A 14,122-nucleotide genomic window follows, 5' to 3' on the forward strand; every position below is an offset into this window, starting at 1 on the left:
CTTTTAACTATGCATTTGGCTTGCCTGGTTTGGGCAGGCAAGCAAAACGTAGACAGAAATAATATTTCTGTACCTTTTAGCACATGTTTTCTCGTCCTCGGCTTGTCCAGCTGTGAAAAGGGCAGGCAGTCTTGTGGGGGTTTCCAGGTATAAAATCCTGGCATGCGTTTTGTGATGGTGCCAGTGTACAGTTAGGAAAAAAAAGAAAAAAAGCTTCTATTCTGTCCTGACTGCCAAGAAGATATCACTTTCTAAGCTGCATTTTATAATTATTATCAGTGTTAGATAATTGTCAGTGTTAGATAATTATTGGATAAAACATCTGTCCTAATTCTTCACTCTCCTGGCTCCTGTTGTAACTTCACATACAGGGGATTTCCCCTGGCCCTTTCTCGAACATTAATTTTTCTTTGGCTTATATTTTAGAGGCCAAACTCAGCCCCTTAGATAAATATTCAGGCAACTGTTTAAAAAAAGCCCTGTATTATTTATTTATCACATCTGTTAAGAAAGCTGCAAGGATAAAGTAAAAGTGAAAACCGTGTGTTTTGTCAGAATATGAATATGCAAGAATATGTTCAACTACCTGTCAAACTATGGCAGTTTTGAGAATCAGCCACCCTCATCAGATACATGGCAGAAGAATGAATAAAGTCACTTAGATGCTCATGTTTGGGGTCTGTATTGTCAATGGGCGTGCACACACACACACACACACACACACACACACATATATGCAGGCACACTGTTTGGGGCCTATAGATGCGTTACATTGTGTCCTAATCATTTTTATTCTTGAATTTTTTCCCTTTAAAATAAGTTTTAGATCCAAAGGAACATTCATACATTTTATTTTCTATTACACTTACTTTCTTAAAAGTTCTATAATTATTTTATCAGCAATAAATAATTAGGGAAAATGGTTTGACCCAGAGAAATAGGACCAACTTCAGAAAGAGGAATCGGGCATCAGGTAGGAAAATGACTCTGTAGTAAAGGAATTCTCATGATGCTTCACTTGGGTCTAGGCTGGAATGTGAATGTAAGATAGAGTAAAACAGAGTTGAGGTAAAGGAAATTGAATCACCTCAAGAAAAAACTTCACGGTATTCCTTGATGCTTGTTTCAGTTTTATTGTCCTGCCCTCCAGCTGAAATTCTGGTAAAGCTGAACAGAATCTCTCTTTTGGAAACACTGTATGTAAATATATGTGAATCACTATTAACATAGTGCAGTAGTGAATTTAAACGACCATTCAGCGTATACTGAAATAGGTATCACAACACCCTGTGGTTTCCTAGGTCAGAAACAAACAGAGCAAGTCGTAACTTAGATATCTATTATCCTCAGGAGGTGACAGCTGATTGTATACTGCTTATTGTAGCAGTCACAAAATATAAGACATAAAGCTTTGATTACATTTACACTGATTCGGTATTTGTTGTTTTTTCGATCCTGCTGCATTGAAGTTTACCTTTGAAACACTTATGAATAAAATCATTTCCTAAGAAAATTAGTAAATTTGTTTCTATGTCCAGTAAGCAGAAGCATTCTCCTGTTTTCCACACATTTCCTGAAACCCATGTACCGCATTTGGTTATCCTTTTTAACTGCCATTAAGTTTGTATTTTTCTAGGTGGCAACACGAATTTAAGAATGTGAAAGTAATGAAATGTATTTGCTAATGCGCACTTTACTGCTGGCTGGGCTTCCATTCCATCCATTTAGGTCTGTTCATTTGGGATCGTATATCCTGCCTGCCACCTTCCTCTCACCTCCCCAGTTTGTCACACTTCGTATCGACTCCAGAACATTGAAAAGGCCATCTATGTAATCAGTACAAAAATACATTTATCTTTAGAATATAAATCGATGATTATTTCTAATATTTCTTGATAAGTAAGCTTTGGCAAAGTGTTACAAATTAGTGATGATTCCAAGGAGAGAAGCCTGGAAGCCATAGTTTACGCAAGCAGTGTTATAAAATGTTTCGTTACTAGAACATTTAGACTGTTTTAAGCGAAAAATGTCATATTGTGTTAAATAGAAAAAAGTTACCTGGTCTTAAACTCAAGGACTTCTCTCCCTGTATCCCTGGGCAAATCCTTTGGCAGCTTCAACCTTAGTGTTTCCTGGGCCAATCGCTCTCAGTTTTTTCTTGTCAGAGCTCAACGTCTTGTTCCCTGTACCCTCATTAACTTCCTGTTTCAGGTCCTCCAACATGACGCAAGTAAAGTAAACTTCTTTAGACATTAAATTTTTTGTATCAGTTCTTGCCCTTGAAGCCAGATCTTCTAAGCGGAAGATTATGGACCTGGCCTTGGACCCCAGCTCTGCTGTTTCACTTGGCTGTGTGACCATGGGCAAGTTATTGACCCTTTCTGAGCTCTAGTTTTCTCTCTTGAATGTGGAGATGATACTTTTCCATCTCGCAAGGAAGCTGTGAGGATGAAATGAGATCACATGTCCAGCACCTGGCATTAATAACTAACAATTATTTTATCTTCCAAAACGTGTTCATTTTGGCTTCCTGATTACTTTCTGTTATTAAAACAAAACTTGATTAACTCTTTATTCCAAGTATGCTCTTTCATGGACCACACGTTCATTTCTAGGCAACATGAGCTTGAGTCTGTCTAAAGCAGTGCTCTCGACACTAACACGTGCATATGCCTCCATTTTTTTTTAACTCTTATGATTTGTGCATTTTATTGTATCTGTTTCATATCAAAATAAAATATTTTAAATAAGCATTGAACTACAGTTAGTAACATGGAGGCTAAAGTATTTGGTGGGAGATGTATTGATCTTTTTTCTTTCTAGCATCTTTATTGGAGTATAATTGCTTTACAATGTTGTGTTAGTTTCTGCTGTATGACAAAGTGAATCAGATATATTCATACATATATCCCCGTATCCCCTCCCTCTTGCGTCTCCCTTCCCGCCTCCCTATCCCAGTCCTCTAGGTGGTCACAAAGCACCGAGCTGATCTCCCTGTGCTATGCAGCTGCTTCCCACTAGCTATCTGTTTTACATTTGGTAGTGTATATATGTCCATGCCACTCTCTCACTTTGTCCCAGCTTACCCTTCCCCGTCCCTGTGTCCTCAAGTCCATTCTCTACGTCTGTGTCTTTATTCCTGTCCTGCCCCTAGGTTCATCAGAACCATTTTTTTTTAGATTCCATATATATGTGTTAGCATACGGTATTTGTCTTTCTCTTTCTGACTTACTTCACTCTGTATGACAGACTCTAGGCCCATCCACCTCACTACAAATAACTCAATTCGTTTCTTTTTATGGCTGAGTAATATTCCATTGCATATATGTGCCACATCTTCTTTATCCATTCATCTGTTGATGGACACTTAGGTTGCTTCCATGTCCTGGCTATTGTAAATAGTGCTGCAATGAACATTGTGGTACATGACTCTTTTTGAATTATGGTTTTCTCAGGGTATATGCCCAGTAGTGGGATTTCATATGCCTCCATTTTTGACTAGAATCATTTTTAACTCCTCCACCTTCCTTTAAAACTCAGGTCAGAATCCTCCCAAGTTACTGTTCCTTGGAAAATTTTCTTGGATTGGCGTAAACCCTGGTGCCCTTAAGAAGTCTTATTTTGAGATTTTACAATATGTTCTCAAGCTATTTTCTTCTGTCGAACTTCCCCTTGCCTCCTGTATTTGACATATGCCCTCATTCTGCCACTAATCATAGTGCTTCCTCACTTTGATTTTCCAAATAAACTCCTCCCATCAAGTGCACAGAAAAGGCCTGCATCTACACTGCTGCCAAAGTGTGAAACCTGGTCTCCTAGGCGGAGTGTCTGAGGAGGCCAGAAAGAAGCATTGGAGCTCCAGCACAGGTGTCATAGAGCAGAAAGTGACGGTGGGCTTGACTTGCATAGACTAGGTGCCTGGAAAGCTTGACTCTGGTAAAAAAAAAATGAGCAGATTATATTGCAGTCTGCAGAGGACATGATTTTCTTGAAAGTAATTATCTTCAGTTGACACCCAGCATCTCAGATTTCATTTCTCCTTCTCCATGCTGTTTGCCTTGACCCATAGAAGAGGATACACACACCCCAGTAGACCATAGATTCTATAGAAGGAGGGCTGTTAAATAAAAGAATCATAGTACCTCTGAGGTTGGTAGATTGAAGACAATTTCATCAATGTAGATTCTTTCTTCAGAATGCTGTGCATTGCCCAGCCTCCCTACTCAGCTCCAGAAAGTACCTACTGACTCCCAACTCTTGAGATAGATATTGTGTTCTTTTTTATGTCTATACAATAGCCCAAAACATAGAAATTATCATCAATTGGTGGGTAAGGAAACCGAGGCTTAGAGAAGTTCAATGTAACCGTGGCCACACAATTATTAAATGATCCCTTCCTTTAAATCGAGATACTCTTCTTTTTACTGTGCTATTTTGCCTTATTTTACGTATCCATTTTCAATTGGAGAAAAGCTCCAAGTGAGGTAATTACAGTGGCTATAAAAAAAGGAATTCAAATTAGTAATATTATTATCTCTCTGTTTCTAGTTTGTGCAAAGCAGGTAACTGATGAGGCATCTTCCACTCGAGATTCAAGCCTTCCTAACACAGCAGTGCAGAGCAAGTTAGTGTCTTCCTTTCAGCAACACACCAAAAAGGCTCTCAAGCAGGTAAGGTTGCTGGCATTTCTTCTTTGTCCCTCAGTTCTGCCTACTTAAGGTAATGGAAGTTATGCATAGAAAGTAAAATAAATAAGAACATAGTAATCAGAAAGCAACAGAGATGTCCTAGATTCAACTAATCCCTTAATATTCAATACGCTGATTTTAATCTATGCTAAAAACTAGGAGAGGCTTGGCTGAGACCTTTGATGTAAAATAGAAGAGGGAAAATGTGTTTGGAATCATATAGAACTAAGATTTTGTGTGTGTGTGTTTTATAGCAAGTATATTGGGTTCATACATGCGTTGCATATTTTAAAAATAAAGTCTCCGTTTATGATCTTGTGTTTATCTGATAGTCGACGTCAAAATAAATGTAATGTCTTTCTTATTACTGAAATGCATTGTTATAACTAAGAAAAATAGCAATCGTGCCTTGCTTGTATGTAGGCTATCCATTAGTGCGTTTGGTGCTGAATAGAGGTCAGCTTTGCAGTATCATCCCAACATTACGTAAGCAGTCTTGAGTTGTGTGTCCTTGTCCAGAGACGGTGCTGGGAAGTGTGGTTATAAGGTTGGGCTCTGGGCTCAGACATAAGCTGCTTACAACCCTTGCTACTGTGTGACTCTGGGTAAGCCACTTCTCTCCTCTGAATCTTAAACTCCTTCTCTAGAAGATGTAGAAAATAAAAGTACCCTTCACATGGGAATGATCCAATAATTAAGTGAGGTGATACACTGAAAGCATGTGGTAGAGTGGTCCATAATAATCACTCAATGAACGTTACCTTCTGCTACCCACCCCAGAAATGCTGAATGTGCCCAGAAGAAATGAAAGAGATGCTATGGTTAGACGGGAACATTGCATGATTGTAATAGTAATAAGGTCAATAAATATAAACCTTACATATTTAGTCCTGAATTCATGGTTTTCCCTTGTTTAACTGCTTTCCTCATTTTTTATTTTCATCCTTCTGAGACAGCCACCTCCACTTCACCCCTTGCTGACCCTTACCAAGTCTAGGAATAGAGGTGTCATTCTAAGTGATATATTTATAGCAAGAAGGAGAAGCCATGTTTTTCAATAAAGTTTAAAATGTTTTTAAAGTCCCACCAGCCTGTAAAGCTACTTAATATTCACATCCAATCCCCTAGACTTAGAATGTCTCCACCTCCTCCTCTATTACAAACCAGGAAACTTAGGAAAGAAACTTAACATTTTTGTAGTGAATTCTGTTACTTGTAAATTCCGTGTTAACTACTGAAATCGCAGTATTTCCTTTCATTGGTATTATATTTAGGGTAGTAACAGTGTTTCATCCTACAGAGGTCAAATACTCTTCACTGAGCTTGCCATTTGTATCATTGCTCTTGAGAAATGTTATAGATGCCAAAGAACAAAATTGAATTCAGTGTTGAGATCCCTTTTTAATTGGTGAAATAAAGAATGTATGATGGTAGGGAAGCCTGGAAAAAGGCTGGTTCAGGTGGCAAATAGGATGCAGGTACTAAAACACTAACCAGGATGGAACGAAAGATACAAAACTGGATACTGGTAACTGGAGCATTTAAGAAACATGGATGCAATCATAAATGAAACTCATACTTCTGAAAAGCAGTGATTTAGAAAATGTGTATACACTGTGAAATCTTCCTCCGTGTGAGTGTAAAGATTAACATTCACATCTCTGTATTGCCATGTCTCATTATTTTTTACTTTCTTCATTTTGGTTTCGTATCCTTTGAACTTTTTTTTTTTTTTTTTACAGTTACTAAAACATTACACAGCTTTGAGTTAGTGGGTATTTTTGTTCGTTTATTTTGTTTTGTTGTAGAGCACATGTTCGTGGGAAGCGCCACTTGCTTGATTAGGGGCTAAGCCTTGTTTTAAGAAACCTGCCCTGGAAGCTTCTTAGTGTCCTCAAAGAGCTCTTTATTAATGTCTTAAAACTTCTTGTTGTATAACCAAGTAACAAATTAGTTACCCATACAGTATGGCACAATATATAGCAGATATGCTAATGTTTGATTAATAATGAAATTCATACTGGAAATACATTTAGAAGAAAAGCTGTTCTTGCAGAATTTTGCCCAGATTCCCTGTAATTGCTGAGTTTCTTAAGACAGCATTTCAAAAATTGACTGAACATGCGGCATTTTAAATTGTAGCAGCCTCAGCAAATCTGCAGCTTTCTTTTTGATAGTTGAATGGCTGTGACCATGTAGAATTCTTTGTAAGTGTATGTGCCGTTATATATCCATATATATATATTTTTTTCCATGGTTGTGAATATGTTTTGTGTGTACAAATACAGGCACAAATCATAATCTCACCAACGTAGGGCCAGCCAAATAACCTAATAATAATTACATTAGCTGTCATTTATTTTTATGAATTCTAGACATTATTCTCTGCATTAACAGGCCCTATGCCGTTTAATCCTCATACAAATCCTTTAAAAGAATCCTTTAAAATATTTTTCAAATGAGGAAGCTACCGCCCAGAGGAACTTACACAAGACTGTCCAGTGAGTAAATCTTGGAGATGACATTTGAACCCAGGTCACGGTTTCAGGTTCTGCCTTCTTAACTAGTAGTTCCTTTTAGCATATGCTGTATAATGGGATAGATGGATTTTTGACATGATCCAAGGAAATCTACATTCTTGAGTATTTGTATAATGCAAGGGAAACATAGTCATTAAGAATATTATTTCCTGACACAGGGAACAATATTATTTCCTGACACAGGGAACAATGTGTTCAGTATCGGCACGTATTAAAGGGAGGTACTTGGATGTGTTAGCTTTTACCATTTTACTAGAAGTATATTCTGAGTCAGTGGGGTTTTAGTAGTTCAACTATAGCTTGTCCAGCGTAGATTCTTAGAAAGAAGTAGGTGAAAAAAAACCAAAAACAAAACCCAGTAGCTTTATATGCATAAGTATAGTGAAGAAAAATGATTGAAAACAAACCTCATGCAAAATAAGCCAGGCATAATTTCCCAGCTCTGAAGCCCTCACCCCCACCCAAAGCGTGATGCTGCAGAGAGTGGGTGCTTTAACTTTGCACTGCTGTCGATTGCAGTGTAACTACAGGCTGGACAATATGGAGGCGATAATGCCCCTTGGCTGTTGATGCAGAGTACTTTCATTGCCCCTAATATTTGGGTCCTTTTAACTTTCTAATCATCAAAACACTAGTTAGTATCGTATGTTGGGTGTAATTGCATGAATAGCATGTTGTTATTTCAGTAGTTATATTTCTGAATAGAATCTTCACGCTAAGCATATTCAGAAGCCTCTGGAGAATAACAGATTGCTGATTATTACCTTGTTCCCTGTCTTCTTTCTGCCTTGGTATTTTAGCTTTAATAATCCTAAAAGGTGTGAAATGATTAGAGTTTGAATTTCAAGGAGGCATAATTAAGAAAGATTAAATTTGGGAAGTTTCTAAACAGCAGAATCAAATACAAGGTTAAAAAAAGGATGGGTTGAGGTCTGTTAGGATGGGAGGTAACATGATGGAGAACAGAACCTTTCTGTGTTGTTCCTGTTGGTTTCTTTGACTTCCTGCATTATTTATTTAGGGTGGGAGAGTTTATTCGTAAAGTTGGAGATCCTTTTCCTTCCTCGTATCGCAAAACAGACATATTCCTGGTATTTTGCTTTCGCTGTATCTGTTTGACCAGTACTGTGAAATTCCAAAGGTTATGTTGCGTGATAGCAGTTTCTGGACGTGGGTGTTGACATTTAGCATTCTAGCAACAATGCACATTGTTGGTGCCTGACACAGCCAGCTGTTTCATATGTGTGTATTTCTCATTATTTTAGCATTCACGGCATGTGCTGTTTTCCGACTTCTCAGTCAAGGGCTTACTGCATCCAGTGCATTCTTAAGTTACATTGTTGGTATTCTTTCTCTATGAAAACAAAGAAGGTATTACTTGTTTATGCAAATTCCAAGTTAACATGAAGGCCTCTGGCTTTAGATTTTACCTTATTTTTCATTGGGGTGGAAATGAGAATTCTTCCAGGTTTTTAGAGTTATCCCAAGCTTTCTGTTTAAAAAAGAAAATGTTTATCTAAAGGTTTTCTGTCTCTTTTTACAAGAGAATGTTGTGATACCTCTCTAGAGGAAAGCATGCTCACTCAGCATCTTTTGATTTTCACTCAAAGCCAGACTTGTAATTGTGTGATATGATCTTTACTTTCCTAGACTGGTTTAGCTGTGTTATGTTGGTTTCCTTAAATAAGTAAGTTTATTTCCAAGTGTAAGCCTATACATTTCTTTCATATTGAATGATACCTGGAAGTACTAAACTTGGCAAGTCCAATGTACTCTGTGTAGTTCGGGCATGAGGACATTTCATGTCCGGGCAGCTTGAAAGACAAGCCTTTTAGTAGACTGCAATTACACGTGCCATCTGCTTCTTTATTTAGGTTTCGGTATTGCTTCTTTCTAGAATTGAAATTAGGATTTAAAGTTGTTCGATAAGATATTCTGTTAGCGTTCCATTGTATACCTAAGGGTTGAGTAGTTGGATATCATCTTCCTAAAATGAATCTAGACTCATATAGTAAGACTTATTGTATAATATTAGTGTCAAAATAAAACCATGCTATAGATTGATCAACAGGGCCACCACTAGCTAATTAAAACCTTTGGTGTGGAATAGAGAAAGGCATCCCATCCCCAAGTTGTCACAACAACAAATAAATCTCCCCTTTCAGGGTATCTTTGTGCAGAGCAAATCTTCCATGACCATCAAAAGTGGTCATCCTAATTGTATTTTCTTAAGCTATTACATGGATGTATATTTTCCAGGCTGGGATACCCCAACTCAGATAATTACAAGGTAAATTGCATTTAACCTCTGTTATATTTGTAGCATAAAATGGGAAGTTTTCTTGTTCTCTTGGAATGTTAGTTACAGCTCAGAGTTAAGGATAATGGGGTACAGGAGTACCCTGTTGTGAAGCAGGGTGCTAGACACAGCCTCAAAGGACTTACTGAGAGGAGGCCAGGTGGCCATCGACCATCCCCCAAAAGCCTATATGAAACATAGCTCTGTGGAGTTCCTATTTAAAAAGCCTTACCAACATTGCTGTCTCTGTTTTACAGAGACGTTTCCCCAAGTAATTTACTCAGCATTACTCAGCTAGTTAGTTCTCTGATTCCACAGCCTCCTACCTCACAGTCGTTAAGACAACTCTGCATCAGCCCCTGTTCTGCTGCAAGTCAGCACAGTAGAAGAGGGAGCTTTTCATACCTCTCTTGGGCAGTGGTCAGACTCATTTTTGGGGGGAGGTGAGGAACTTTGGGAAAGGTGTTTAGCAGGTATCCAGAATTGATGCCCTCAGGCTGAATTTGGCTCAGAGTCCTCTTTGTTTTGTCTGACACATTGTTGAAAACAGGACAACTCACCTACAAATCCAGTTGTATTGCTTCTCTTGAGTCATTACTACCACCTCCAAGGGGGTATAGGCATCCCGGTCCTCAGCCTCCCCCTTGTCGTGGTCTTAGCCCAGCTAGTGTGGTCCAAAAATAATTGCACATTCTTCAGGGGATTGGGAGGAGGAGACACGCAGCATGTGTGAGTGGCCCATGGGCACGTAGCTGCAGCAATATAGGTATCTAACCAAAGCAAACAAACACGCAGGCCATGAGCAGCTAGCCTCTTTATCTGCAGAAGCCACGCCCTGGAGTGAGGAACTGGGAATCACTATACTACTACCTGCCTTGTGGACGTAACAGGTGCTAGAGTTCTCTTGTTTGGAGCCAGCCCAAACTATCCCAGACATCTCAGTTGAGTCAACATTGGTTTCTTTCCCCTCCATCCACATTCTGATCTGCTTGGAGGGTATCCCCAGGGTCCACAGTCAAATAAATCCTGCTTTCTAGAAAGTGAATTGGAATCCCCAAGGTAGCCTAAAATGGCTACGGATCTAGTAAATGCTACCAAGTTGCCCCTTCTCATAGCTGAACTCTGATACTCCTGAGTTTGTTTACTAGCCTGCGGGCTTTACTACTGTGACTGGTGTCATAGTAAAAAAAAGGCTTCCCAAGTTTTGCTTCTTTGACCCTAGAAATGTTATTTGGGATAAAAAATAATGCTTGTTTTTCAGAGGTAAAGCAAAAAAAAAAAAAGTGTGTATTTTTAATACACTTAAAACAATCATTTCAATGATAGGCATAGTTGTTTTTATCACTTACAGGCACATAGTGTTGCATTTCAGTATTTAAGAAAATGTTGTACCAAGAAATATTGTTCAAATTTCTGAGCAGGAAATACATATTCAGTAAAAAATCATTGAAACCATAGAAATGGGCTCAATGTTGACTAGCATTCCTTATCCCTACCTTGGCTCCAGCTTGGCTGTTTAAAATTCAGAATAGCCTTGGCTTTTCCTTCTTATTACATTATGTATATCATGGTTTATTTCTGTCCAACTGCTAATTTTTCTATGATAGAGTCTTCTCCGCTCTAAAAATTGAGGACAAAATTTTTGTTACTTTAATAATTATTTACTGCAAACACTGTAAAAAGACATGTCATCTTTGACTTTATGATTCCAGCTTCTAAGCCTCTTGTTATATCATCTCTTCTTTTCTTAATCAACATTTTCCAAAATACACCTCCCCACCATGCCATAAAATGAGTATTTTTCAAATGCCTATTTGGATTGCCAAGGGAAAAGTTTGAAATCTGTGATGTGAAGACTCCTAAAAACTAATCACTCTTTATACAGGTTTTGTTTTGTGATGTCTTACATAGTGGGTAAAGATGGGCCTAATTGTAATTTCAGGTACTGCGTTGGCTCATTCTGTTTATTTTTTTTAATTTTTAAAAATTTTTTGCGGTACGCGGGCCTCTCACTGTTGTGGCCTCTCCCGTTGCGGAGCACAGGCTCCGGACGCGCAGGCTCAGTGGCCGTGGCTCACAGGCCCAACCGCTCCCGCGGCATGTGGGATCTTCCTGGACCAGGGCACGAACCCATGTCCCCTGCATCGGCAGGCGGACTCTCAACCACTGCACCACCAGGGAAGCCCGCCTCATTCTGTTTTATCATTGGATTGATAGGTTAATGTCTACAAAGTGCTCGGAGTTCTCACACAAGGCTAGAGAGATTTATGCAATTATGTACACACCTTAATGAAAGAGTAAATGTCATAAATATTTTATAGCACACATGCTCTCATTCAGAATATTATTGCCAGCAAGCTAAAGGTGAGGAGGATGGCCTCTTATTCATCTTTGTATCTCCTGTCCGTCCGCAGTGCCTAGTACTTTATAAAAGGTCAATAAATGTAAGAGTTGAAGGGAAGATGTATCCTGTTATTATTAGCAACAGTATCATTTGTAAGCGATTTCCCAAGCCATTCACTTTCCCACGTGGTTTTAAATCTCATCTGAAGATGTCTTTTCTCATTTAAGTGATATTTAATTTTTCACATCTGCAGTTATTTGACGGCTAAATCTTATGGTCTACGAGTTGGACATTCAGGTAAAACCCTTTGCAAATAAAATGGTATTGTTTCTGTCAGCAAGGGGATATACAGTCAATGCAGTATTTCAGGAGACTGTGACAACTATTGGTCAAAGGACATTAGTCAAGTAACTGAAATGTTATAAAATTGGTAGAAATTACACAGAAACCAGGAATTGAAAGGTTGGAGACTGTCTGTGGTCAGCCTTTTAACCTTTTGAGGAGTTTTAGTGTTCCTGGAACCGTGAATTTATCCTCTCTTGAATTGTGTCTGCTTAAGACCCTTTTTATTACAGGTAATTTTCTGCGTAAAACGATCAGCTAGATAAGCTGTATTTCAAAACTTTCCAGTGTCTTTTCAGTACATTATCGTCACCATGGTTGATTCATTTATGAAACACAAAGCACTCCCATTTGGAGCAATTTATTCTCGTATCGGTCTTCTTTTCCCTGGATTTGCCAGAATGCCGTCACGTTCGTGTTCTGAAGGTTAATGCCCAAAGTCAAGCAGACAGAAGCCAAGTGCTGCAAGGTTTCCAAGATTAGGACTGATTCCCTTCACAGAAATAAATGATTCCTGCCATGTTCAGTGATTTTGTGCAGCGCTCCCCGCGGCTGAGTGAGTGCATCAATACTGTAGTCCTTACCTGCTGTACATACTGATGACACTCGGTGTTAACTTGATTGACTGAGCAGCCCACTGGAGAGGACGCACCTGCAAGAGAAGTGCAGACATATATTTTTATCCTGGTCTCGAAACATTTATTTTACGTTTCTTTTCCTTGGGAGTCATGGTTTCAAATTCCATGGGCTCTCAAGCCACACTGCGCAGGTAGAACAAACCTTTACGTGCTGCTTTATTTTCAGAATTCTACCGAAAATGGTCTCAGGTTTATACCCTTTGCCAAAGCCTGATTTTATGCTTTTGAGGGAAAATGACAGGAAGGTGACGCTTAAGAGTCCTGACAAATGAGTGACTCTGTGGAATTTAAGTCTCTTAAGAGGTTCTATCTGATGATGGGCAAGTGGATCATTTAATTCAATTATGAGAAATCATTTTGACTATATTTTTATGTTCTATTTTATTATCATGTTTTGTAGGCTTTGAGGCAGCAGCAGAAAAGAAGAAATGGAGTCTCAATGATGGTAAACAAGACTGTTCCTCGTGTTGTTTTGACACCATTAAAGGTGTCTGATGAGCAGTCGGATTCGCCTTCAGGTAAAGAGCTAAAATACTGTATGCTTGGCCAGTTTCTTCCCGGAGGAGGCTTTCTCACCAAGAGAGATGTCATGAATTTTCTCTGGAACTGAATAATATTTCCACTTGAGGTTTCATTTAATTTTTTTATACCTTAGACTCTTTCAATGATTCAAAAATAATAGGGTATTTCGCTCTTAAAAACAAAACAAAAGCTTGCTCATCATCAAAGGACTTCATTTGCTAATGTCAGTAGATGCAAGGAAATGTGTAGTACTGCTAGGTGGATTTTTTTGTTGTTGCTTTGGCTTTTGTTTGAATGTTGAACTTTAATGGTGGACCCCATGCTGATGTGTAATGCCATCAAAAGCCGTTCTTCCGTGAGTGTGAATTTGTTTTTCCATCCTCTGCTGCAAAATCAGGAATCCTTTATTAGTTTTTGTGTTCTGGCAGCATTCTTCTCACCTCAGTGCAGCCCTGACCGTTTCTTCTAATTTACCTCTGTCACTTTTTCAGCTATGTACCATTCTGTATATTATAGAGTGATGTTTGCGTTTTCTCTTCCTGCTTCAACATAAAGTTATTAATAAAGGCATGATCTCTCCCTCTCTCCAAGCCTCCCTTCATCCTTCATCTTTCTGTCTCGGTCTTGCATCGTCTCCAAGTGGCACAGTATTGTTGAAGCTTATTCGTGTATTTTCACAAAAGATCTGAGTGCTTCTTTGAAAAGCTATCAGATCAGTGAACGTGTCTTTGACTCCACTATCAGGCCAT

At 38.7% G+C, this 14,122-nt stretch overlaps 1 protein-coding gene across 1 annotated transcript in view; it reads left to right on the forward strand.

The window, feature by feature from the left end:
• The window catches only part of ASXL3 (ASXL transcriptional regulator 3), a 141,117-nt gene that overhangs the window by 46,896 nt on the left and 80,099 nt on the right, over positions 1–14,122 (forward strand). Inside the window, exons 4-5 of the mRNA XM_027127702.1 lie at positions 4,549–4,670; positions 13,252–13,369. Coding sequence (XP_026983503.1) covers positions 4,549–4,670; positions 13,252–13,369 — 240 coding nt within the window. The remainder of the gene's footprint in view (positions 1–4,548; positions 4,671–13,251; positions 13,370–14,122) is intronic.

This window comes from Aethalodelphis obliquidens, unplaced genomic scaffold, assembly GCF_003676395.1.
Source record: "Aethalodelphis obliquidens isolate GAN/ISIS:26980383/991018 unplaced genomic scaffold, ASM367639v1 scaffold32, whole genome shotgun sequence".
Taxonomy (NCBI): domain Eukaryota; kingdom Metazoa; phylum Chordata; class Mammalia; order Artiodactyla; family Delphinidae; genus Aethalodelphis; species Aethalodelphis obliquidens.